Source organism: Sycon ciliatum, chromosome 7 (assembly GCF_964019385.1).
Source record: "Sycon ciliatum chromosome 7, ocSycCili1.1, whole genome shotgun sequence".
In the NCBI taxonomy this organism is placed as follows: domain Eukaryota; kingdom Metazoa; phylum Porifera; class Calcarea; order Leucosolenida; family Sycettidae; genus Sycon; species Sycon ciliatum.
This window is the reverse complement of record NC_088649.1, coordinates 2,370,937-2,393,507: the sequence shown is the minus strand read 5'-3', so window position 1 is coordinate 2,393,507 and position 22,571 is coordinate 2,370,937. Positions and strand designations below refer to the sequence as shown.

Below are 22,571 nucleotides of genomic sequence, written 5' to 3'. Positions count from 1 at the left end.
TTATACCAGTGAACGTAGAAATGCATGACTTATCTTGAATAACATCTCTTTGAATCATTGTTTTGTTGAAGTTTCGGATGCTGCACAATGACATGCGCGTACGTGGAAGCATTCACATTGTAGAAGATCATGGGATGATTATTTCCCTACTTCATTCAGTCCTTTGTGTGGTAAATTGAGTAGTAGTACTAGTAGACGTAGTATATTTTAGGAATTTCCGCAAACGCAATCAGTAAATGTGGCGGTAACATGTAGAATATAATCATTTTAAAACTACAGCTACGGTGCATCATATTTATGTGAACAAAGGCTGAATGCAGATATGTAAACAGTGTCATGGACGCGATATGCATCGGCACCACCGCATACATCCAGGCAAGACGATGTAGCGCAATATCTGTGTTGAACGGTTTTTGATCCCTTCATCATGGAGAACAGTATCCATTCTTCATCCGGTTTGCGATCCTCTGCTCTGTGCTGCCAACGACGTCCACTTGTTGCTCACATGTGTAGTGCTGCTGAGCGGGTTGCAACATTCGGACATGCATCGGCGAGTACCGTAAAAGCCCGTAATAAGGCCCTGGGCGGAAGCGTTAGTGACGGTCCAGAACATGGGCGCTAATGATTGGGTTGTCACATTCGGACATGCACCAGCAAGTACAGTACAGGGTTGGGGTGACCCGTTGCACTAGAAGCATCCAGTGCTGTAACCTTTGCGATGTTTGCAGCTATGCCGAGCAGTTATCTCCTGGGTTCCGACTGCTGCTCCGTGGAGATGATAGTAGGGCACTAGACAGCGGCTTTGTAAATTGCCATTCTGGAATGCTACCTCAGAGCAGCCGATGATGGTGACGTTCTTGCGCAGCATGTTGTTGGTACCACAATCACAGCAAGCTCACTGGTGATGATTAACTTCTGGCCGCATGTTGCATGTTTCTGAGATTCGTAGATAATGACGCGCGCGCGTGCATGAGTGTGTGTGTTTATATGTATGTATGCGTGTGAGCATCTGCATGTGCGCATCCACGTGTGTGTGTGCGCGCGCGCGCGCGTGTGTCGTGCACATGTACACGTGTATGCGCGTGTGTGTGAGCACTTGCATGTGCGCATCCACCTGTGTGTCCGCGCGCGCGTGTGTCGTGCACATGTACATGTGTATGCGTGTATGTGTGTGTGAGCATTTGCATGTGCGCATCCACCTGTGTGTATGTGCGTGCAAGCGCGCACGCGTGTGTGTGCGTGCACATGTACACGTGTATGCGTGTGTGTGTGTGTGTGTGTGTGTGTGTGAGCATTGGCATGTGCGCATCCACCTGTGTGTATGTGCGCACGCGTGTGTGATGAATGCGCGCATGTTCGCACACATGTATGTGTGTGTGTGTGCACTCATGCACACTCGCACACATGTGAGTACACGCTTGCGCGCGTGTGTGGGCGTGCGCGCGTGTACACAAGCTCGCACACATGCACGTGCGCGCATCCACCTGTGTGTGCGCGCGCGCATGTGTCGTGTACATGTGTATGCGTGTATGTGTGTGTAAGCATTTGCATGTGCGCATCCACCTGTGTGTATGTGCGTGCACATGTACGTGTGTGTGAGCATTGGCATGTGCGCATCCACCTGTGTGTATGTGCGCACGCGTGTGTGATGAATGCGCGCATGTTCGCACACATGTATGTGTGTGTGTGTGCGAACAGAGAGTCACATGTGTGTGCACTCATGCACACTCGCACACATGTGAGTACACGCTTGCAAGCGTGTGTGGGTGTGCGCGCGTGTACACAAGCTCGCACACATGCACGTGCGCGCATGTATGTTCTATCTTGTTATGTTGCCTATCCCATGATGCTCTCCTTTGGTGCTGCCACGTAGACGTCTGTCGTAGTTCCTGTCAGAAGTGCATGTGGAACTGGCAGTGATTGTCATTCTACCTTTCTTTCAAACAACGTCTCGTTTTCGAGTTACATGATCTCTCACAGGATCCACAAAGTATTTTGTGCAAAAGCAGCTAGGCTCACCTGAACCAGTGAAGAACGAGTACCGGAACAAACAAGCTGGCAAACTGCAACGGAGTTGACACCACCAGCAGATAAATAGGCCAGGCAGAGTACCGACATGGGTGATGATGATCTTGCACGTCCGGTGACTGGTCACTGGTGCATACGGCTGTGGCACTGGCAGTCAGGACTCAGGGACGTGGAGGCCGACTTGTCAGCAAGCAACATCTCGCCTACTCTGCCGGAATCTTCGCTCGACTCGACCTCAGTCAGACCTGGAAATATACTTTTGAAACTTTGCTTGCACGCGTTGCAGAATTGCCGGAGTAGGCGCGAGTATTATTGTGCACTATTGCTGGTACACACTCTATGTTGCGCTTTTGTCCAGAAGCGCCATGCTTCGTGACTAGTGGACCTGACGGTACGATGGCAATACTATTCTCACTTTCAAAGCCAAAATCGTAATGAAAATGTATGTCACGCTTTGAGAAAGTAAGCTTGCAGCGTCGTCATCTTCTGGACAGGCGCATAGTCACTGATTTGGAATTTTGAGCGTGCGCACCTACTTCTCAAACCGAGAAGTCGGCTGAGAACGAAAAACATTTGCGCCTAAATGCTTGACAATTGTGAATTCGATCGTCGAACAAAATGCGTCCTCGCGATGTCCGTGCACAGCTTTGGGATGGCCAAGAACTCGAAAGCCCTTCTCTGATAGACCCATAACCCATTGCTGAAGAGATCTTGCACTCCATCTCGCCCGACCTGGAGCGCCACTTTTTTGAAGGTCGGCTCCCTGACTATAGAGCAAGAGACAAAAGATGTTTGACTGAGTGAACTACTTCACTCTGTGATAATATGTTTTCATTATTATTAAATTTTGTTCACACAGAGTTGGCAGCTTCGAGACTATACACGTGACGTCACCACATCAGCCGTTATCATTTTCTCTCTCATCTTAGTAGGTTTAGTTGTTATTTTCCATAATTTTTGTTATACATGATAGTACATTGTATGTGCTGTTCTCTCGTTCTGCTGGAGTTCATCTTGTTGCTCACTTCCACCTTCACAAACGACTCACCGAAATCTAGCTATTAAAATCTGCAACCAACTGTATATTCAAGCGTTATTCCCTATTTTGACACTTCGTGCTTGGACTGATCCCGTTCTGGCCTGCCCCTCCCTAACTGGCTAAGGTGGCAGACTACCCAAAAATTCGCTGAAAAATCGAATTTGTAAATTCATATTGAGTGCTACGTCAGTTGAAAGAGCATGAATAGCTGCAAATTCCCTAAAAATTGTGTCCCTATCTGACCAGCCGTTCAAGAGTTATGGCCGAAAATGTGCCCTTGCAAGGAAAGATTTTTTTGTTGCATGCTGTCCAAAAAAGTCCAAAAAATCACGTTAAAAAACCACGTATTGGGCTGCACGGCGGCGGGCGAAAGCCCGCCGCCGTGCAGCAGGACTTTTGCCAGCACCCTCGTGACGTAACGTTGCAGATATGTGGCTTGATTATTGTAGTTGACGTTGATTTAGTTTGAGTCGTGTCAAGAAGTCAGGTAGGATTCAGTACTAGGCAGTAGTGAAACGTGAGTGGCAGTCTTTGCCGGTTTCTGAGGGCATCCTGGATTTGGTGTGCAGCGCTGTGGAAATGGCTTGCTGTGGAGGTCCCAGCACTGGATGTTGTATCAAAGGTACGACCTCGTAGCACGTGCCTAATTGGCCCTAAACCTAAAAAATTCAAAAATTGACTTGGGTCTGTGGGAGTCCGTGAGAGAACGCCCACTCGTTCCGTTGTGACAGATTCCAGGGCCACGTTGAGGGGCCCTACCCCACCACCCATGGCTGCTTCTGGACTTGTTTTAGGTTTGGGTCCCGCGCACGGACAGAATGGGCACGAAAATGTGAAAAAAATGGAAATGCATTTTTTTGGCTCCTGGGTGGCTCGCACACCGTGGCACTATGCCGGAAATTTGAGTTTTTCCGGCCTGGAAAGCCTGTCAGTGAGGCGCAAGAACTTGTAAATCATGTCCTGAGGGCCAGCATAGTGGCAGGAGTGTGTGGTCAAAATTTCACTCAAATCCACTGAGAAACACCAAAGTTACGGTCAATTGAATGCCATATGCAATTTATGGGTAGGCTGCCCCCTTACATGTAAGTGTGTCACGTCACAACGGTCAATAGAATAAAAAGACTAAACTATGGTGTCCGCTCACGAAGCTAACTCACCACGGTTACTATAACATCCAGTAAACCTAGCGACAGAAGCGGCGAATTAACGGTGGGGTGGGGGATGAGTCTCACAACCACTGGCACAATTGCGGAGAGTGTTGTGTTGTCCAGAGCAACACTTTACATGGGTATGGTTATTTCCTATACCTACATGATTGTGTTATGTACATACATGTATACAGGAATGGGGGGGGGGGGGGGGGGCAAAGTGATGGTTTAGAGAGGCTGGCGATAGCTGTGGAATAGCCGATCAGTGTCTCCCGGCCCACCATGTACCAGCATATCGATGGAGAAACTAGTTGCAGTGTGTACCCGGGCGGTGCATATCAAAACACAGAGGGGTGTACAGGGGCGAAGAAATCCTGAGTTTCCACTTCAAACTGGTTACTCCAGCACTGTGAGTGTGAAGCCTGATATGTGAAGAAGAAAGAGACAAATACACAAGAGCCGACAGGACGCATAAGACAGAATAGCGCAAGACAGAATGAACTGGACATTACTTGGCAGGAACTACACAAAGTAACTCTTAGTCTTACAATAATAGGCTGCAGGCTCTGCCGACCTACATTGTACATGTACACACGTGACATGATGACTGTGGACCGTGAATATTCTTTTTTGATGACTGTGGACCGTGAATATTCTGTAAAATGTAGGTCAACAGATCCTGTATCACATGAGACCATACATAATAATTATGTATAATGACTGTTGTTACATTCTTCCAAAACATGACGTCACAGAATTCGTAAAAAAAGACAACTTTCGTCGCAAGCGGCTAGCCTGTCGCGCGCGCGAGACTCATCATGGGCGCCCTGCAGCTGGAGCTCCGGAGCTGCAGCAAATGCGAAGCGCGACACACGAGCGCGAACAAACTGTGTCACGTGTGTGTCTAATCGGACCGTTGATTATTTATTTTCGTTCTACTCGACAATTCCAAAAATCAGTGCCATTCATTGGCTTTAGCTTTGCCCTTGAACTTGAAATCTCGTGCCTTATTCTTTCCTGGGGACTGGTGTTGGATATTGAACGGGCGGAGTTACCGCCGGGATGATGGATGAAGGAGATGATGGCCTAAACTTGGATGCGCGCATTCTCATTTTCGCGTGGCCTGCCACTAGTGTTTCGCAGATTCACAAAGGGTGTCACAGGCATAGCTGGAGGAAGAAAGGTGAGAGAATCGGTTGCACAGTGCAGATCAACCCAACCATTTGGTTGTTTTAATTTTACTTCGCACAGTCAAACGGGATGACCACCCAATAAAATTTCCGAACTTGACATTTTTTTAATTTATTGATTTTCCCACATTATACCACAGTTTGTTGTTCAGGTTGTTTCGCTTCAACTTTTGAGGTATGAATTCCTTAACTGCATACTCGACATGCAAGCTCCATACTGACCAGGCTGTGTCAACATCAGGTCACGGCTTGTTTGACTTTGTCCGTTAGGCCGTGTTTGCATAGATATTGTGATGGCGTCAAAGACAGTTAAAGATTGTGTTGGTCGTGTGTCGGGGGGTATTGTCCCCGCCGAAACTGAATGCAAGTTGAAGAAAGACTAGGTCTAGTGAGTTATGATCAGAAGTGTCCTGTGGGTCTAGCCCTCAGCCCCTTTGCAGATCTGCGGCAAGCAGTAAACTATATTTACACCAAAAAGCGCAAACAAAACTTGATTTTTTACGCGGCTCTTTTCACCGTGATAATTATTGTACGCGTGTTATGAAAAGTTGAAATACTCATGGCAACTGGTGGGTGAATCATTCAAAAATGCAAACGTGCCCGCTGTTGAGTGCAGCCATGTGAATCCACACAGTCACTTTTTCTCGTAAATCACTCGCCGTAAAACGTGCAAGTGGCTGTCGTGTGAATCGCCTATAACCGACTGTCCACAGTTGTGGAAGTATTTTCCAGCACTCACTGTACTTTATTAGAGAGGTTCCGCATAACGTAGTTACGTTAGTTAAAAAAATGTAGTCGATCTACGGAAAGTCTTACGTAAACTGCATGCGCATCTGGGTTCCGCCATACGGAGTTTTCAAATCATAGCAGACTCAGCGGAGGACGTTCAGGTTGGTTGTAACTCTTGAGTTTCATGCCGTTAGGCAATCATCAGACAACTGATACTCGGGTCTACCTAACAGTGAGTCAGTATGCTTATAAATACATAGGGCCACAAGCATAAACAAATTTAGCGCTAAATCTGGTGTAAGGTATGGGGAGAACAGCTGGCGCGGGCCACGGCGCGACAGTATAAGCGCCAGGAGAGTGGCAGGCAACAGGCAGGTGTGAGCATGAAAGCGCGGAAAGATGCGATGGGGAGGCAGTGTACAGCAGATGGGTGGAGGTGCCAGGAGGATGGCGGGCAATGGGCCAGTGAGATCGCTAGGGGGTCTTTGGGTGATGGGCAGGCGTGGGCGTACTATACTATCCTCACAACAAGGCTCCACCATGAGCATGGCAAACTTTACAAAGTAAGCCTTTCAGTGCAAGTCTTGGTGGCATGGCGTCTTTTGGGTGTTTTCTTAGGTTCCAAGAGACATGGAGCTACATTGTGTGTTTGCGTGTGTGTGCGTGTGTACGCGTGTGCGCGCGCGTGTGTGTGTGTGTTTGGCACACGCCATGTACTCTCTTGTGCAGGTACTACACGAATGCGAAACGCGACAAACTCTACAACGTCATTAGCCTGGAGTTCACCAAGACTAAGTTGGAGCCTCTAGTGGAGTCACCCAGTCTGGTACGTCAGCAATCCTACATACACTTGAGAGGATCAAAAGCGTTTCTGCTGTAACTCTGAGTTTCACGGTTTTAACCGATCATCAGACAGCAACTTGGATTACAATTTTCAGAAGATATGATTGATATAGGCTGCAATCAATCAATCCTATGCATGTAACGTTACATGTAGTACACTCTTATCTGTTGTATCCGGGCGGTCCGGGACCGGGGGCTCTGCCCTTCATTTGGAAATGTTCGTAATCATGTACATCTTGTTGTGGAAGGCACGTAGATCTGGCATATTACGTCACTCCTGGTATTTCCACAAATTGGTAGAAAAGTAGTAATATATCCACTAGAACTCACTCACAGGGTTCCCCGTAGACCAAGATGCCCGTAACTTGGAGGTCCGGATAGGAGCCGTGAGAAATGAGTGCACTGTAGTTGAGCACTCCACTGCACTACTGTCTCCCCTGTATGCCGTGTTGGGGGGTTTGGTGGGCGTTTGAGGCTCATGTCATACATGATCATGCTTAGGCTCGTTTTGAGAAAGTATGGATTTTTAACTCCTGATTGGTTTGTGCAATGTGTTTATATTGGTTTATCAATGCCCCATCACAAGCTGTATAGTATGTATTCGCAACCGTGTACGAATTGCTCATTTGTCTTTTCTTCTTCCTACTGCTTGCTTGCTGCGGCTGCTGTTGCTGTTGTTGTTGTTGTTGTTGCACGCAGGTACGTCATTTGGATTAGGTGGACTTGGTGTGGCCGGAAATATTGCGCGCTTTGCAGCAGGAGGCCACCAACCGACTGGTCGACATGAAATATCCCAAAGTGCAAAAGTATGTGTTTTGTTTGCTCTTGTTGATGGTGCTGCTGCTGCTGCTGCTGCTGCTGCCGCCGGTGTTGCTGTTACTGGCCAACTGCTGGTGCTGTTGATAGTACTACAGGTGTAGCTGCCCTATTGCTGGTGCTGCTGCTGTTGTTGGCTTACTGATTGTGCTGCTGTTGCTGTTGCTGTTGCTGGCTGCCCTACTGCTGGTGGTTGTGCTGGCGCTGCTGTTGCTGGTCTACTGTTGTTGTTGGCTTACTGATTGTGTGGCTGTTGCTGTTGCTGGTCTACTGCTGTTACTTGTGCTGTTGCTGTTGCTGGCTTACTGATGGAGCTGCTGTTGTTGTTGCTGGTCTCCTGCTGTTGCTTGTGGTGATGCCGTGCTGTCACAGGTACTGCCTGATGAGCGTCGGTGGCTGCTACACAGATTTCCGTATCGACTTTGGTGGCACATCCGTCTGGTATCATATTCTCAAGGGTGGAAAGGTCAGCATTCCCTGTCTGTTTGTCTGCACGCCTGTCTGTTTTTGTGTCACACACATGCACACAGTATATAGATGGACGATGGGTGTAGATACAGACATACATCTGTCTGTCTGTCTGTATGTCTGTCTGTCGGTATGTGTGTTTATCTGTCTGTCTGTTTATCTGTCTGTCTGTCTGTCTGTTTCTCTACCCATCATCCATCCGTACTTGTATGTATATTTACCTCTCTGTCCATCCTTCTGACTGACAAGCTCCTTATAATCACGAATGTGTCTTGTAGCAGAACCTGAGAAGGAAGTGGAATGAGAAGAAGAAAGCTGGCATTGGCTTAAGTGTACAGCATTTCACTGATTAGAAGTCGCACTTGATGATAAGTCGCAACAGGTCTGAGCCAAGTTGTTTCAATACAGTACATTCACATATTACGTAGGAAGAAGTCACGCTCGATCGTAAGTCACACCACCTTCTTTAGGGGTCTTCCGTAATTTTCGAAAAATTAAAAAATCCGTCCTCGTGCAAAATTGTCTCTGACCCACCCACCCACCCCCATTTCTTTCCGTTAAGTTTTTGATTTTACCGATGCCCAGCTGGAAAATAATAACTCCTGACGCCATGTTTTCTGACTGCACCTACATTGTATGTCAAGTACTAGTAGCTAAGTACAGTGAGTAGTAGGTCAACCGACGGCCATGCACGTCCTACAACTACATGAAAAGTATGAAAAGTCATGTATAGTAGATACTAGGGACCTTTCGCATTTGCTACGAAACGAATGCGAAACGAAAGTTTGATTCGGCTCGTAATCGTTTCGTTGAAAACAGATTTCAGGTTTCGCAAGTCGTCATGCAAATGTGCATGGCAACTACGAATACGGCCGCGGGCGCCGGTAGTTTGGCGTACGGGTTTTTACACGCACACGTGCATGGATCATGGAATCAAGGGAAAAGGGTGTACCTTACAAAACATGTGTACCTATCCAAATAAATGTGTACCTGACGGATTCGGAGCGTGCCACGAATGAAGAGGCTTCCATTCGTGAAAACGAGTTCTCTGCAGGGACTCTGACGAATCCTCGAACCCAGGTGACGAATCAGCATTCGTTTCGTATCCGTATGGTCCCTACTGGTGTTTGCGACAATCGATCCTACACTACGTCTACAGCAGGGAGTCGTAAAATACCGGTATTTTACGACTCCCTGGTCTACAGTACACTACACAGTCAGTGCAACAAGTGTATGAAAGTCCCGGCCTGGAGCAAAAAAAAGTAGGAAAAATCAAAAAAATTAATTCCGCCAGCACTCTTGACCACCCACCCCCTTTTTGCCTGAGGACGGATTTTTTAATTTTTTGAAAAATACGGACGACTCCTTACCTGTTCATTGGTTGAGGGAAAGATGCAAACGGGAAAACGTCTGAAGAAAAAATTGACTGACGCCACCAGGACACGAGCAAGGGGCTTTCACTTGAGGGCAGCGGTGCTCTAACCCTTCTGTTGCAAACCACCAGTTCTGAAGTGGGAAAGGCCTTCGCGCTTATGGCATTGTATTCATTGCAATGTTGTATTGCGACTCGGCCGTAGCGCTGATGTTGGTGCATGGCATACGCTATATGCGCTGTGTGCAGTTTACAGTATACGCTGTAATGTCATGTTTTATATGTGTATGTTTTTCATACACATCTACACTGTTTTGCATGCTATAAATACCTGCTGTTATTACTGTTCATTATTGTTATAGTCCATCGAAGTGAAATATACTGTCAAGAATAAAATAGTTGTCCTCGTGCCGTGTGGTCGTTCGTTCCTGACACTTTAGAGAACCAGAGGTTTCACAACACCTTCTTTGCCGTTGAGGTTCAGTGTAAAAACGTGTGACTAACTGTACTGTTTACAATGCGGCCGTGTGTGTGTGTGTGTGTGTGTGCGTGCGTGCGTGCGTGCGTGCGTGCGTGCGTGCGTGCGTGCGTGTTTGTGTGCGCGTGCGCGTGCGCGTGTGCCTGTGTGCCTGTGTGCCTGTGTGTGTGTGTGTGTGCGTGCGTGCGTGCGTGCGTGCGTGCGTGTGTGTGTGTGCGTCTGTGTGTGTGTGTGTGTGTGTGGGTGTGTGTGCGTGTGTTTGTTGTGCACTGCAGGTTTTCTGGCTGATTCCTCCGACCCCAATCAATCTTCAGATCTATGAGCAGTGGGTGTTGTCGGGTAAACAGCAGGATATCTTCCTGGGTGACATGGTCGAGACGTGTGCCCGCGTCGAATTGAAAGCAGGCTGGACTTTTGTCATTCCTACTGGTGAGTGAGTGTGTGTAAGTGTGTGTAAGTGTGTGCCAGCTAGTTCGGTTGGTGGGTGCACTTATGCCTGATTGTGTAGGGTCTGTTGCCAACGGGCTCGGCTGCTTGAAGGTGTAATGTGTGTGTGTGTGTGTGCATGTATGTGTGCAGCTGTGTGGTGGATACCAGGCTAAAAATAGTGGCAGTCAATTCATCAGCCTTGCAAGCTGTTGAATGGTGTAATCCCAGCACAAGTTGCTATGTCTAACATAGATGTTCGCTATCATCGCTTCCGCGATGGGCAGGTCTGAGGTCTGAGGTGTGTGTGTGTGTGTTTGTGTGTGTGTACGTGTGTGAATGTGTACGCGCGAGTGTATGTATGTGTGTGTGTGTGTGTGTGTGGTTGTGTGCGTGTGTGTGTGCGTGTGTGTGTGCGTGTGTATGTGTGTGTGTATGTGTGTGTATGTTTGTTCGTTGACAGGCTGGATTCATGCAGTTCACACTCCTGTGGATTCGCTAGTGTTTGGTGGAAACTTTCTGCACAGTTTCAACATAAGCGGTCAGCTTGCCGTGGCGGACATTGAAGAAACTACTAAGGTACGTGAGCTGTGCTGTGCATGTCTGTGATATCTTCTACAACTCTACCACGGCAATGCCTTGTGTGAGCTTTCCAAGGCTTGGAGTTGTGCATGAAGGTTTCTGTTTTGTTATGCTCCTACGTCGTTCATCGATGTTGCCGTGGAACTGTGTGTGTATGTGTGTGTGTGTGTGTGTGTCTCTCTCTCTCTCCCTCTCTCTCTCTCTCTCTCTCTCTCTCTCTCTCTCTCTCTCCATCTCTCTCTCTCCATCTCCGTACACTGCACTTTGTACCACTATGATTCCCTCTGTGTCTTAAAAATACAAAATGTGGGGAAACGATCTCCATTTTGCCGTGGCTGTTGAATTTATTTTCCTGAGAACGAGAAAGTATTCTGTCTCTGCTGCTATGTCCTTTGTCGATGTGATTTCGACGTGAGCTGCGGGTCATTCGCGTTGTTTTTAGACGCGCGAGCCAAATAACGCGAGCTGAACTTTCGCGTCACGTCAGAAATAACGTGAATTTTAACCTCTCTAATAAAAGCTCAATATGGAAGATGTGTATATGCAATATTTATGTTTGTACCATCATCAACAATAATAGAAAACAGGATCACTGCACTTCGGAGTATCCAAACATAAATATGTAGTTATCCTGTCAAGCAAGATTACATAACCCCATGTACTCTTGTGTCAAAGCACAGGATCTTATTCTTACAAGGGAAGAGGCTGCACAGTACACGTATTATCACAATTTATCAGACGTATTCGGAATCTGTGGTGGACAAAGCCCCATTAGACCTTGTACAGACTAGTGCAAAGAAAAACGTGTGATGCGTTGATTCGCCGTACACATGTCGTAATAATCACTAGTGCGTGGAACATTGCATCATAAAAATGACGTCAACTTGAAATTCTGTGGTGACAGCAGGGTGTGCGGGAGTTTCACACTCTTCGGGGGTTATATACTCTAATTTCAGAAATTTTAGGTGCTCACTATTTTTCAGTATGAGGGCAAAAGGCCAGGTTAGGCGAACAGAACTTTTAGGTGCAGAGAAGCAGTTCCCTATTGGATTATGTGTGTTAGTGTTTGTTCGGTGTATTGAAACTTTAGGTATGAAACAGACGCACCAAACGTACCGAAAAAAAAGTATACCAACAATTTGTGAAATTACAGTACTATTGTTGTTGGGTGTTGCCGGTTGAATGCTGTTCACGGCAGGTATCCTATGCCTAAATATGGGCTTGTATATTCTGATTGTCTGATCGCTGACAGATACGGACGCAGCGAAGCTCTCTACTGCGCCCGCATGCGCCGAGATCCCACTGCTGTCAACGGATGACACTGCAGCCCAGTCGCCAGCGACGGCGGCAGCTGCTGCTGCTGCTGCTTCGTCAGGAGATGGGAACAGCTCACAAGGCGGCAAGCCACCTCCATCACCGCCATCCTGCCTGCTCTCGGACATGGCCTGTCTCAGCTCGTATGAGATTGATGGCTTGCGACGGCTGCTGGTCGAGCTGAACGTTTCCACGACAATGGTGAGGGCGTGTCCCGAGGAGCTGGGGGATCCTGGGGAGCTCATGTCGACCGTGGAGGTAAGTTGTCGTGTGTGATGTGTGGGTAAAACCGAAGTTACCGAAAATAAATCTCCACCTAAATTTTCCGGTTTTACAGTAGCCTATCTTCAGGGACATACATAACTATTGGCGTAGATTTGCTTAATCGTTATGCCTTGTATTCTCTTGTCAAATGTACACCGTAGATTCTGTTGAACGAGTATGAAAGCCTGTATTCTCCTCTGCAATGTACAAGCATTTTCCTGTGCAATGTATGCTGTATATTCTGTTGAATGAGTATGAATTCTCCTGTGCAACGTGCGCTGTAGATTCTGTTGAACGAGTATGAAAGCCGGTTTCGCGAGGACAAGGCCACTGGACATTTTATGCTCATACCGGGAATACACCCTTTGTGTACCAGGCATCTAATGTATGCGCGGGGTACTCATCGGTAATGATGGACCTATAGCATAAAACTAAGACACATTTTGTAAGTGCAAGTTATGTTTTTCTGAATCTGTTGGTATCAATGTGTCCAGGTAAGAAAATATTTTGACCGAGCACACAACTACAGATACAGGCCATACCTGGAATACCTATTTCTGAGTCAATTGTCACCCATATTCCTGACAATTTAGATCCGTGTACTTGGAATCGTGAATATACTTGCTGATATTGCCCTTCTTCACACAGAGCAACAGGAGACCACTGCACTAGTGTATAGCCGCCAGTTGCATGCTTCAACAATAGCGAAATGGACGGAAAAGAGCCATATTGCGTGAATACCAGATGCCAAACAATTGCATCAAAATTTCAAATTATTGAAATTGTGTCAGATTTGAATATGTACTTTTCACTTATCTACTTGCGTCCAGCGAGGGTATTGGCGATTGAGAAGACCAGGAATAGTCGATGGGAGAGGAAACTCACCTGCCTTGAATATTTCAGGCCATCGCTGCGCTCCCTCTCGCTGCTGCTTGGAGAGCGAATACTGCAATGGCTTAAGCGATGGAAATTCTCATTTTCGATTCAGATCCTGAGATTATATCGCTACTACAACACTCTCCTGGCGTTCACCATCACTAGTAGACATCGACAACAGCTAGAGCAAGCTATACTCCAGATACAAGCAGCGTAACCGAACGAAAACACGATCGAAATTGCTAAAATATATCGCAGAGCGCTGAAATTGCAAAGCGCACTTTTCGCCGCGATTGTTCTCCATACTTTCAAATGGCAACCTACCCACATCATACATCAAAATTTGCAGTGGGATCTCAGCTGCCCAGCGCAGAAAACCGCGAGTCGATCGGAGCAAGGACGCCGCCGAACGGCGCGGCGCAGTGCGGTGCGTCGAACCGTAACGTACGTTACGGTTCGAGATGGGGCTGGTACACAAAGGGTTAGGCGAACAGAACTTTTAGGTGCAGAGAAGCAGTTCCCTATTGGATTATGTGTGTTAGTGTTTGTTCGGTGTATTGAAACTTTAGGTATGAAACAGACCCACCAAACGTACCGAAAAAAAAGTACACCAACAATTTGTGAAATTACAGTACTCTTGTTGTTGGGTGTTGCCGGTTGAATGCTGTTCACGGCAGGTATCCTATGCCTAAATATGGGCTTGTATATTCTGATTGTCTGATCGCTGACAGATACGGACGCAGCGAAGCTCTCTACTGCGCCCGCATGCGCCGAGATCCCACTGCTGTCAACGGATGACACTGCAGCCCAATCGCCAGCGACGGCGGCAGCTGCTGCTGCTGCTGCTTCGTCAGGAGATGGGAACAGCTCACAAGGCGGCAAGCCACCTCCATCACCGCCATCCTGCCTGCTCTCGGACATGGCCTGTCTCAGCTCGTATGAGATTGATGGCTTGCGACGGCTGCTGGTCGAGCTGAACGTTTCCACGACAATGGTGAGGGCGTGTCCCGAGGAGCTGGGGGATCCTGGGGAGCTCATGTCGACCGTGGAGGTAAGTTGTCGTGTGTGATGTGTGGGTAAAACCGAAGTTACCAAAAATAAATCTCCACCTAAATTTTCCGGTTTTACAGTAGCCTATCTTCAGGGACATACATAACTATTGGCGTAGATTTGCTTAATCGTTATGCCTTGTATTCTCTTGTCAAATGTACACCGTAGATTCTGTTGAACGAGTATGAAAGCCTGTATTCTCCTCTGCAATGTACAAGCATTTTCCTGTGCAATGTATGCTGTATATTCTGTTGAATGAGTATGAATTCTCCTGTGCAACGTGCGCTGTAGATTCTGTTGAACGAGTATGAAAGCCGGTTTCGCGAGGACAAGGCCACTGGACATTTTATGCTCATACCGAGAATACAATCTGAGGTATGGTGTGGTGAATTGCTGTGTGGTACTGCTGCTGCTGCTATTGCTGCTAATAGTGCAGCTATTGCTTCTGCTGCTTCTTCTGTTGCTGATGTTGCTCTCCTCTCCATCCCCACCATCTGCCTGTGGAATATTTGACAGTGGCAACATGTACATGTACATGTAGTAACAGATATATGTTCATGGTGTTTCTTTCCTTCTGCGTGTGTAGAATCTGCGTGTGTCGCCCGCACCAATACCTGACAACATTGTGGAAATAGTTGCAGTTGAAACAGAGATTGTATGCAAGTCCTCAGCTGCTACTGCATCTCCAAGAAAGACAGCAGGTGAGCTACAATGACAGGGGCGTCACAGGGCGGTTGGGAGTGGTACAACGGGGGTGTCCCCCGGGAGAAAAAAAATTCGGATTTTTCGGCCAACAGGGCACGTTTTAGCGCTCTACAGCCACAAAGGAGGGTTCTCCTAGCACTTATCAGACAACCCCACTCGTACTCCAGCTCCAAAAATACTTCTCATAGATTTTTTGGTCGTACTTCGTAGGTATCCAAAGCAAAAAGGAAGCCATTGCCCTCGAAAAAATCGCAAAATCCAAAGTACAAGCGTGCTGCTTGCTGCACGTTCTAGCGCCAGCCGCTGTGCAAAAACGTATGTTATTACCACAATGACGATGATATTGCTTTCACAACAATGACCACAACCTAACTGGGTTATCAGTAGGAGCAGTGACACAGCCTTACTGCTCCAAGTAGGATTTAGAAGAGAGTGAAGGGAGAGCAGACCGAGCCGGTCTAAGCAAGGAAGTAATCGGCATCAGAGGTGAGCACGCAGCATCGCAGATTGTCTCGAATTGCGCATCACACCAGCGGCAAAATTGCTCCTGTGCATGCAAGTGGATTTCCTTGCACTTCTCAGTTTGGGAAATGCTCGATTATGATAATTCTGCGTGCGAGTGCACTAGCCCTGAACATACATGTAGGTGACTAGTTTGTGGTGTCTCATAGCCTACCTCACGACCTTCTGCTTTCTTTCTGCATCACTTGTATCTTGCAGGTATATCATCTCGTGACGACCACATTGAAGTCTGAATTTGAAGTGCGAAGATGCTTCAGCAACCACATCGTACTTTTCCATTGCTTTCATTGTGCTTCTACTGTGCATGTGTGTAACTTGTGGGGTATACATGTGATGACATTGTATGCTGGCGACACGGTCAGATTTTGTCCATGCGTGTAACGTACACCTGCATGTTATGCATCGAAAAGGATCTGCCACTTGCGATCCTGGGACAAGTATCAGGTCAGCTTTGTCTTGTGTGGGCTGCACCAGATTGCTGTTCACTTTTCTATCTGTTGGATATGTGACTTTCTGCAAGTCTCTGGTGTATGGTGGCCACTTCTTTGCTTGTCACTTTGTATGATATTACATTCTGTATTCGCTGCTTCCATGGCGTGGTCTGCAAACTGCAACCCTTGGGCAAATGTCATGTTTGCTATGTTGTGCTTTGGCCGTCAGCTTGTCTACACGTTGTAGTTGAATTATTTTGTTCCCCAACTGACTTCCTGAAGTACGCTGGCCACTGCTTTGCATGGCATTTTACATGAAGAATTTCCTGTTTGTGTCGTGTGCATGTGCGTATGTGTGCCGTGTGCATCCGCGTGTTTGTGTATCTGTGTGCGGGGTAAGTGAGGTGGAGAGGGCTGGTATGTATCAGTGTGTTATCGTACTCTCATGCCTACATACAGTACATCGCGCGCGTGTTCATCATGTTTACCTTCGGGGTTGGGGTGGGGAGGGAACGGAAAAAGAACTGAAATTATCCATATAAAATCGCTCTGTGAGCGCTTCTGAAAAACCTTTACTGGCGCTGCCCCGTCGTAAAAGTAAGAAATTAAAACTGGCCCATTAGAGAGGTTAAGATTCACGTTATTTCCGGCGTGACGCGCAATTTCACGTCAAATTTGGCGTAAAACTCCAAATTTCGAAGTGAGCAGCAGGTCACTCGCATTGATTTTTCGATGTGCGAGCAAATAACGCGAGCTGAACTTTCGCGTCACGTCAGAAATAACGTGCATCTTAACCTCTCTATTGTCCCCCAAATGTGAACTGATCCACCTAAATCGCGAATGACGGGACCCGAACGCACCAGTAGCACGAGGTCGGGAGGGCACAGGATCACAGCACATCATAGGGTAACACCATCACTAGTACATGGTATCAGTGGCAGTGTAACTTTGCTAGTCACATAGTTACTTCCATCGGATATCCAACATGGGAGTTCATCTACGACCATGGCCTGTGGACCAGCGTCCCCAGCTGCATCCACAGGTAGGAACCTGATTGATTGATTGATTTTATTTGGATTCGCGAGACCAAACGAGCAGCAGGAGTGCTCAATAACAGGGTAGCGAATGGTTGAGTTGTGCTATGTGACAATGTAGTGTGTGCGGAGGCCCAATATGATGTAAGGGGATGGGAGGAGAGAAGGCCAGCGGAGAGTCAAACTCAGAAGAGGGAGGAGAGAATAACTGAAGTACACATTTATTGTGCGAATTCAAATAAACCAGACAAACAGCAAAACGAGTACACAGCTCACGAGAATAAAGAGGACTGGAGCACAGAATTGAACTGCTGAAGTCGTACACAGCTGACGAGAACAAAGACAGGAGCACAGAAATGAACGGGAGGCAGTCTACGAAGTGGTGGTACCATCGGTGCATGCACCACGGTACATTATCCGGTACATTATCACATTATCGGCTTTGCAAAGTTCGTGGGTACTGAATACCATGGTATAGCCAACTGTGTAGCAGTCTACAACGACTTACGTGTAGGGAATGGCATCTCGGCGGAATGCTGGGATGTTGCCCATAGCTCGGCGGAATGCTGGGATGTTGCCCATGGCTCGGCGGAATGCGTGGATGTTGCCCATGGCTCGGCGGAATGCTGGGATGTTGCCCATGGCTCGGCGGAATGCTGGGATGTTGCCCATGGCTCGGCGGAATGCTGGGATGTTGCCCATGGCTCGGCGGAATGCTGGGATGTTGCCCATGGCTCGGCGGAATGCTGGGATGTTACCCATGGCTCGGCGGAATGCTGGGATGTTACCCATGGCTCGGCGGAATGCTGGGATGTTACCCATGGCTCGCACCGTGTCAGGTACAGCTGTATATGGTTCCATAACAGGCAACCGTGAGATGCCGGTCGGCATTGGCCTGCTCGGCTTCTGTGTATTGGTTGTTGTAGGCCCAGACTGCCCTGAAGGCGAGTTGCTCCGCAGTTGCGAACAAACAGTGCCTGCAGAGCAGGACTGGCACGGTTATGAACGCATCGCCATACCAGCACGAGCAGTTTCTGGCGATATACCTCGTCCATGCGATGCACAGAGAGCCTCTCCAAGTGATCACTGGCCCTGGTAAATCGTGGTCGTCCGAACACCGCCTTTGCTGCGCGGTTTTGGGCCACCTGCAAGCGGTTAACTGGTTGTGGGTCAAGCCGGAGCCATATGCTGACGATCCATATATCAAATCCGGCATGATGACAGATAAGAAGTACTTGCTTCGACTAGCTAGAGTGAGGCAGCGTCGCGCCCGCCACAGACTACCGATCTTCCTAGCAGTGCGTGAGATGCACCGATCAACTTGCGGTTGCCAGGCCATTCGTTCATCGATTAAGACGTCGAGGTATTTCGCGCCGGTGGTGTGCGGAAGGACATCATTTCGACAGCGTACAACCACGTCCGGCTGCTGCCCACTGCTGCTGGTAAAAACCAATACATTGCTCTTCTTTGCATTTAATACAAGACCACGAGCGTCCAGCCGACTTGAGAGGGAGGTAACCACCAAGCTGAGCGCATCAGACACCTCTTGCGCTGTCCGTCTTGCACATGTCAGGGCGATGTCATCCGCAGTGATGATGCCGGCGCAGATTCCGAGGGGATATCTCTGGTGTATGGAGAACAGCATGGGTCCTAGTACAGAGCCCTGCGGCACACCACAAGTGCTCCCTTGTGCTACTGCTGCGTTCGGGTCACGTCATTCGCGATTTAGGTGGATCAGTTCACATTTGGGGGTACAATGAGCCACGGTTTTAATTTCTTCCTTTTACGACGGGGCAGTGCCAGTAAAGGTTTTTCTGAACCGCTCACGTTCACAGAGCGGTTCAAGTTATAATAATAATGGATAATGTAAATAATACTAATATGCTACCTGTGGTGTGGTGCAAGCCCAGCACTGAGCTAAATCAAACAATGCTACATACAGCCTACACAGCCTCTAATGGCCCTCTATACAGTGCTGCGATGGCAGAACTTCACATCACTGGCCTTTCTTCGGCCTCCAGCTATGTCTGTCACACCCTTTGTGAATCAAACACCAGTGGCAGGCCACGCGAAAATGAGAATGCGCGCAGCCAAGATTAGGCCATCATCTAATTCATCAATCATCCCGGCGGTCACTCCGCCCGTTCAATATCCAACACCAGTCCCCAAGAAAGAATAAGGCACGAGATTTCAAGTTCAAGGGCAAAGCTAAAGCCAATGAATGGCACTGATTTTTGGAATTGTCGAGCAGAACGAAAATAAATAATCGAAGGCGATCGTGACGGTCAGATTCGACACACACGCGCGTGACACAGTTTGGGTCGCGCTCGCGCGTGTGTCGCGCCTCGCATTTGCTGCAGCTCGAGCGCGCCCATGATGAGTCTCGCGCTTGCGACAGGCTAGCCAAAAGTAATCTTTTTTTACGAATTCTGTGACGTCATGTTTTGGAAGAATGTCCCAACAGTCATTCGCGTATTATTATGAATGGTCCCGGACACCTCAACACCAACAACATGCATCAGATACATGTTGTCATATGAGCACGGAGGAGCGAACAAATCGAAAGAGCAGAGAAATCAGCAGTGAATGAATGAATCAGTGTTTGTCGAGGGTAGTATTGATCATAACTACATGTTATCACAGTCCGTTGTCCAGATCAAAGCTGTGTACATCAACCCAGTGAATGTTAGAGACGGGACTACATGATGTATTTACCTACTTTTCAGTATGGTGTGTGATGGTTGAGATGTGCGTATTGACTACAGACCTTGTGTGTTGTACAGTGTAAACCTTGATCGATCTCGACCTGGAGTAGGTGCAGTGTGACTACGACCATGAGCAACGTGTGTGTAAACAAAACCAACCTGGACACCAGTATAGCAGCAGTCAACGGAGAACAGGGACTGACTAAGGGATTGCATATCATTCACCATCCACATCACACCATCGCCTGTCCAAACATACCAGACGGAGCTGTCCAAACATACCAGACTTTGACATACGCTTGTCATACATTCGTGCTATGTGTCCAAACTAGCCTAATCCATTCTCCCTGATGATGCCTGCTACTTTGTAGCAATCTATGTGGTGTGTGTTGGCAGGTATCAGGGTAGTGGAGATGACTTGATGATGGCACTGCTGCTCTTGCCGTGACTAATGATCATACATGTACTGTAGATACTGGAAATGTAACAGATGTCTTCCCAGTACAACTCTCCACTATATACACTGGAGAGTAGTGAACACTAAATGTGATGTGCACTTGACATCCACAACAAACAGATCATGAGTACAAAGATAGAGGAAACGAACAATGATTTTTTTCTGAAACTGAGTGGGTTGGAAATCATCACACCCTGCGCTTCTGCTGCAAGATTCACAACTGTGTCTATATAGTTTATGCTACATGCTACACACACAGGTCAATCCATGGCTAGGGATAACGCATATAGCTGGTTGGTATATCGGCTAGCACTATCTGATGTAGCAATCAGCTATGTATGAATGTCAGTCTCAACGAGGTGGCAGGAAAAGTACTGGGTGAACAGTATCGTCTTCAACACGCAAATGACCCGTTACCAACGGTAGTCTCAGCTTTCACATACATACGCATACTTGTTACTTAGGCAGACAGGTGTTGAAAATGTATTCGTAAATCCTACTAGATTTGTACTGCTGGGGACAACTACCAAACAAACATAACCTAAAAAAAAGATAACACTCTTGTAGCGACACAATCAGCATACGTTATTGTTACAGTACTTCTGTGATATTTCCACTTTTGTAACATTGTCTTGAGTAGCAGACAATTCTCGCATATCCTACCAATGTTCTGTGGTGACGTGTGAACTTTGTAGCTGTTGGTTATTTCTGTTTGTGTAAATCACACCAGTCGAGAATTTCCCGTATATATAGTCATGTAGTCTTGCGGTCTCTAATTTCACATTTCATCTTCATTCTTTATGATGGTCCTGATGACAGAAACGTTTGATAATTCACTTGAAAACGTATCGCTATGACTCGCAACGGTTGAGTGTCAGACAGAGTTTGCAAAGGCGGTCCATGGGACGCAGTAAAACTTGCCGCTGAGGTAGTTTATAGCTTATGCATAGCTTCGTAGCAGATCACCATCTCATCACGTGATCTCATTACGTAAATATCTGCTAACCCGACCGACCGGAGTGCCTTGTGCCAGCTATAATACTAGTAAGTAGAGGTGACTGGATGGTCGTGTGGAACAGTGCTCTCTCACTTACTTGTATAATATTACTACGTCATCTCTAGGCTCAGTGGAAAGTTAGGAGAATGTGAGGAGAGTGGGTGTTAGCCACCCATGGTGACAAAGATAAGGAGATCGAGAGTGATATGGAAGAGTAGCAGCAGCAAAACTATCAGCAACTCATGTTATTGTCTTTGTGCAATGTGCTGATAAGGACTTTTCAGAACAGTATGGAAGCGATTCAGAAAAGTTAAAACGAGGGTTGTTGCAAAAGCTGAGACGCACAAGATAATTATGGAAGCTCTTTTTAATGACTGACATTCCATACGTTAGTATGACGGTATGTATTGCCAGCATAAACCAACTCTGAGTGATGAAATGTGCATAGCGACGTAGGCGAGGATGAGCGTGTCCTGTCAAGATCTTTCCACTGTGAGTTGTAGGATTGAGAGTTTAGCAGATCAGTAGATGACTACACACACTAACCTACTGTACACAGATGCAAGTGAATAGTTTAGCAATGCCGGTGACCTGGGTAATGATAGAGAATTTCTCTGTCATTCTGCTAGTCTAGTGCATACATGTCAGTATGGGAGACAGTGCTACTGTCCTCACTGCATGACTGTAGCTGATCAGTGATGATGCGTATTCTCATACTGCCTGCCGCTGCAATACTTCAAATCATCAACAGCTCTCATGACAGATCAAAATAATCATTAACAGCTGGCATGACACGTCAAATCTTCAACAGATCTCATGACAGATCAAATCATCATCAACAGCTCTTATGACAGATCAAATCTTGGACAGATCACAAGACGTATCAGTAATGAGAACACAACTTACCAGCAATGAAGTACATTCTACACGGTCCACGTGGTGCACTGTAAAAACACGTGGTTAGTTGCCCCCTGGTGGTGTTGTTGACAGTCCTGGGCTGTCTTTCACTAGCGTATTATCCTTTTATCATTCATTTTTACAGAACACACAACGTGGAAGTAATTTTGTGTGTAAAAATGTGTGAGTGTGTGTGCGCT

At 47.2% G+C, this 22,571-nt stretch overlaps 1 protein-coding gene and 1 long non-coding RNA gene across 3 annotated transcripts; both read left to right on the top strand.

Moving 5' to 3' along the window:
• The first annotated feature begins 5,147 nt into the window (after positions 1–5,147).
• LOC135820719 (lysine-specific demethylase 2A-like) lies at positions 5,148–14,618 on the top strand. 2 transcript variants are annotated; one of them, XM_065333727.1, is made up of 7 exons: positions 5,148–5,398; positions 6,864–6,960; positions 7,677–7,783; positions 8,166–8,259; positions 10,387–10,540; positions 11,001–11,116; positions 12,372–14,618. In XM_065333727.1, exons 3-7 carry the CDS (start codon positions 7,761–7,763, stop codon positions 12,615–12,617), a joined length of 633 nt encoding a protein of 210 aa, XP_065189799.1. In that variant the 5' UTR covers positions 5,148–5,398; positions 6,864–6,960; positions 7,677–7,760; the 3' UTR covers positions 12,618–14,618. The 2 variants fall into 2 exon arrangements, with proteins under 2 accessions (XP_065189799.1, XP_065189800.1); XM_065333728.1 differs by lacking the exon at positions 7,677–7,783.
• Positions 14,619–15,192: 574 nt separating this feature from the next.
• LOC135821470 (uncharacterized) lies at positions 15,193–16,553 on the top strand. Its single transcript, XR_010554365.1, has 2 exons — positions 15,193–15,324; positions 16,049–16,553. It is a non-coding gene; the product is annotated as an uncharacterized LOC135821470 (long non-coding RNA).
• Positions 16,554–22,571: the final 6,018 nt, after the last annotated feature.

Bases quoted from the DNA above. Each gene is read 5' to 3' on its own strand.
- LOC135820719 (XM_065333727.1), top strand. From the start codon at position 7,761: ATGAAATATCCCAAAGTGCAAAA. The intron at 8,260-10,386 runs GTCAGCATTCCC...TGTGCACTGCAG, and splicing joins ATATTCTCAAGGGTGGAAAG to GTTTTCTGGCTGATTCCTCC. The intron at 10,541-11,000 runs GTGAGTGAGTGT...GTTCGTTGACAG, and splicing joins GACTTTTGTCATTCCTACTG to GCTGGATTCATGCAGTTCAC.